The 4,619-nt window shown below is 64.6% G+C and overlaps 1 protein-coding gene across 1 annotated transcript in view; it reads right to left on the reverse strand.

Annotated features, from left to right (window-relative positions):
* LOC110391866 (interleukin enhancer-binding factor 3-like) overlaps nt 1-4,619 on the reverse strand; it is a gene marked incomplete at its 3' end in the record, with an annotated part of 19,055 nt that overhangs the window by 2,825 nt on the left and 11,611 nt on the right. The window contains 2 exon segments of the mRNA XM_021383814.1: nt 898-1,068; nt 4,377-4,614. Coding sequence (XP_021239489.1) covers nt 898-1,068; nt 4,377-4,614 — 409 coding nt within the window.

Genomic DNA, 4,619 nt, shown 5'->3' on the forward strand with positions numbered 1-4,619 from the left:
CCCCATGGGACCCCCATGTCGGACTGGACCCCAATGCTGCCCCATGGGACCCCAACACTGCCCCATGGGACCCCAACACTGCCCCATGGGACCCCCATGTCGGACTGGACCCCAACACTGCCCCATGGGACCCCCATGTCGGACTGGACCCCAATGCTGCCCCATGGGACCCCCATGTCGGACTGGACCCCAATGCTGCCCCATGGGACCCCCATGTCTGACTGGACCCCAACAATCCCCCATGGGACCCCTATGCCCCATTGGACCCCAACACTCCCCCATGGGACACCCATGTCAGACTGGACCCCAATGCTGCCCCATGGGACCCCAACACTGCCCCATGGGACCCCCATGTCTGACTGGACCCCAATGCCACCCCACCAGATCCCAACACTGCCCCATGGGACCCCAACACTGCCCCATGGGACCCCCATGTCGGACTGGACCCCAACACTGCCCCACCGGACCCCAACACTGCCCCACTGGACCCCAATGCTGCCCCATGGCACCCCAACACTGCCCCACTGGACCCCAACGCTGCACCATGGGACCCCAACACCGCCCCATGGGACCCCCATGCCCCATGGGACCCTAACACTGCCCCACGGGACCCCCATGCCTGACCCATGGGACCCCAACACTGCCCCACTGGACCCCAACACCGCCCTATGGGACCCCAACACCACCCCATGGGACACCCATGTCGGACTGGACCCCAACACTGCCCCATGGGACCCCCATGTCGGACTGGATCCCAATGCTGCCCCATGGGACCCCCATGCCCCATTGGACCCCAACACTGCCCCATGGGACCCCTATGCCCCTCCAGACCCCAACACGGCCCCACGGGACCCCCATGCCCCACCAGACCCCAACGCGGCCCCACGGGACCCCCACCTCTGAGGTCTGATCCGAAGGAGGGGAAGCGGCGCTGGGTGTCGACACCGCTTCCACCACGGGCGGAGGAGCCACCACCACCGGCTTCTGCTCCGTCTCCTCGGCCGACTCGTCGCCTTTGCCGGATTCCTTGCCCTCCGCTCCCGTGGGCAACCCCATATCCTGCAGCACCTGCGGGAAGGAGCGGGGCCTCCACGGCTGGAACCACGGAACCTCGACGTCCCGGAGCCGTGGGGCTCAAAGGGGTCCCCGGAGCCACCCCCCACCTCTGCAGCAGCCCCGTGTCTGCCCCGAGCTGGGAGCCCGGCACCGGGCAGAACCCGGGCTCGTCTGCCCAGAACTGGGAGCCCAGCACCGGGCAAAGCCCGGCCTCATCTGCCCCAAACCGGGAGCCTGGCACCGGGCACAGTCCGGCCTTGTCTGCCCCAAACTGGGAGCCCGGCACCGGGCAGAGCCCGGCCTTGTCTGCCCCAAACTGGGAGCCCGGCACCAGGCAGAGCCCGGCCTTGTCTGCCCCAAACCGGGAGCCCGGCACCGGGCAGAGCCCAGCCTTGTCTGCCCTGAACTGGGAGCCCGGCACCGGGCCCGGCGCTCCGGCTGCAGCCTTACCGGGAGGAGGAGCCCCCCCCTGCCCGGCTGGCCGCGCTCTGGGCAACGCAGCCCAGGGCCCCATTGGTCCTCTTGGCCACCGGGGCACGCTGCCGGCTCGTGGTCAGCCACTGGGCAACCACTGGGCAACCACGGGGCAACCATTGGCCTTCTTGGTCAATGAACGCACGCTGCCGGCTCGCGGTCAACCCCTTGGCCAAGTGTTGGTCAACCGTTGACCACCAGAACACCGCTGGCCTCCTTGGCCACCATGGCACGCTGCTGGCTCATGGTCCACCCTTGGCCAAGTGTTGGTCAACTGTTGACCACCGGGACACCACCGGCCCTCCTGGCCACCATGGCACACTGCCGGCACATGGTCAACCCTTGGCCAACCGTTGCTCAACCGTTGACCACCAGAACACCATGGGCCTCCTTGGCCACCAGGGCACGCTGCTGGCTCACAGTCAACCCTTGGCCAACTCTTGGTCAACCACTGGCCACCACAATGCTCCTGGCCCTCTTGGCCACCATGCCACGCAGCCGGCTCACCGTCAACCACTTGGCCAACTGTTGGCCAACCGCTGACCACCAGAACACCACTGGCCCTCTTGGCCACCACGGCACGCTGCCAGCTCGTGGTCAACCCTTGGCCAACTGTTGGTCAACCACTGGCCACCACAATNTGGCTCATCGTCAACCCTTGGTCAACAGTTGGCTAACCGTTGACCACCAGAACACCATGGGCCTCCTTGGCCACCAGGGCACGCTGCTGGCTCACAGTCAACCCTTGGCCAACAGTTGGTCAACCGTTGGCCACCACAATGCTCCCGGCCCTCTTCGCCACCACGGCACGCTTCTGGCTCACCGTCAACCACTTGGCCAACCGTTGGTCAACCGTTGACCACTAGAACACCACTGGCCCTCTTAGCCACCACGGCACGCTGCCGGCTCGTGGTCAACTCTTCATCAACTGCAGCTCAACCACCGGCCACTGCTGGTCTTGGCCATAAGGACACACTCCTGGCTCATGGTCCACCCTTGGTCAACCGTTGGTCAACCACTGACCACCAGAACACCACGGGCTCCCTTGGCCACCACGGCACGCTGCTGGCTCATGGTCAATCCTTGGCCAACTGTTGCTCAACCACTGACCACCAGAACACCATGGGTCTCCTTGGCCACCAGGGCACGCTGCTGGCTCATGGTCAACCCTTGGCCAACAGTTGGTCAACCATTGGCCACCACAATGCTCCTGGCCCTCTTCGCCACCACGGCACACTGCCGGCTCACCGTCAACCACTTGGCCAACCGTTGGTCAACCGTTGACCACTAGAACACCACCGGCCCTCTTAGCCACCACGGCACGCTGCCGGCTCACGGTCAACCCTTGGCCAACTGCAGCTCAACCACCGGCCACTGCTGGTCTTGGCCACAAGGACACACTCCTGGCTCATGGTCAACCCTTGGCCAACTCTTGGTCAACCGTTGGCCACCACAATGCTCCTGACTCCCTTGGCCACCACGGCACGCTGCCAGCTCACGGTCAACCCTTCATCAATTGCTCCTCAACCACCAGCCAACTGCTGGTCTTGGCCACAAGGACACACTCCTGGCTCATGGTCAACCCTTGGTCAACTGTTGGTCAACCGTTGACCACCAGAACACCGCTGGCCTCCTTGGCCACCATGGCACGCTGCTGGCTCACAGTCAACCCTTCGTCAACTGCAGCTCAACCACCGGCCACTGCTGGTCTTGGCCACAAGGACACACTCCTGGCTCACGGTCAACCCTTGGTCAACCCTTGGCCAACTGTTGACCACCAGAACACCACGGGCCCTCTTGGCCACCACGGCACGCTGCCAGCTCGTGGTCAACCCTTGGCCAACTGTTGGCCAACCGTTGACCACTAGAACACCACCGGCCCTCTTGGCCACCACGGCACGCTGCCGGCTCATGGTCAACCCTTCATCAATTGCTCCTCAACCGCTGGCCACTGCTGGTCTTGGCCATAAGGACACACTGCTGGCTCATGGTCAACCCTTGGCCAACCGTTGGCCAACCGCTGACCACCAGAACACCACTGGCCCCCTTGGCCACCACGGCACGCTGCCGGCTCATGGTCAATCCTTGGCCAACTGTTGGCCAACCGTTGACCACCAGAACACCACGGGCCCTCTTGGCCACCACAGCACGCTGCTGGCTCACGGTCAACCACCTGGCCAACTGTTGGTCAACCGCAGACCACCAGAACACCATGGGCCTCCTTGGCCACCAGGGCACGCTGCTGGCTCACCGTCAACCCTTGGCCAACTGCTGCTCAACCACCGGCCACTGCTGGTCTTGGCCACAAGGACACACTCCTGGCTCATGGTCAACCCTTGGTCAACTGTTGGTCAACCGCAGACCACCAGAATACCGCTGGCCTCCTTGGCCACCATGGCATGCTGCTGGCTCACCGTCAACCCTTGGCCAACTGCTGCTCAACCACCGGCCACTGCTGGTCTTGGCCATAAGGACACACTCCTGGCTCATTGTCAACCCTTGGTCAACAGTTGGTCAACCGTTGACCACCAGAACACCACGGGCCCCCTTGGCCACCATGGCACACTGCCGGCTCATGGTCAACCACCTGGCCAACTGTTGGTCAACCGCAGACCACCAGAACACCATGGGCCCCCTTGGCCACCATGGCACGCTGGTGGCTCATGGTCAATCCTTGGCCAACTCTTGGCCAACCGTTGACCACCAGAACACCACGGGCCCCCTTGGCCACCACGGCACGCTGCCAGCTCGCAGCCCCGCGGTTGCCACCAGGCCTCCCTCCGTTCTCCATTCCACGCAGCGCTCCCTCCCCGCAGCCCATCCCGGCCGCGCCGCTCGGCGCTCACCTTGACGGCCACGTGCAGCTTGGCCGTCTTCTTGGACGGCCCCGACGCCTCGAAGGTGCTGCCGTCGATTTCCACCGACATGGTGAAGATGGGAGCGTGCACGGGGCCGGTCTGGGACACCAGCTTGTACTGGAGGCCGGGTTTGAGCTGGTTCAGCTTCATCAGCGCGTTCATGGCCTGGGGCGGCTCCACTTTCTCCTCTGGGCGCGAGAAGGCGGCGTCGGCGTCGGCAAAACCGGCGCG

Source organism: Numida meleagris, unplaced genomic scaffold (genome assembly GCF_002078875.1).
Source record: "Numida meleagris isolate 19003 breed g44 Domestic line unplaced genomic scaffold, NumMel1.0 unplaced_Scaffold570, whole genome shotgun sequence".
Classification (NCBI taxonomy): Eukaryota; Metazoa; Chordata; class Aves; order Galliformes; family Numididae; genus Numida; species Numida meleagris.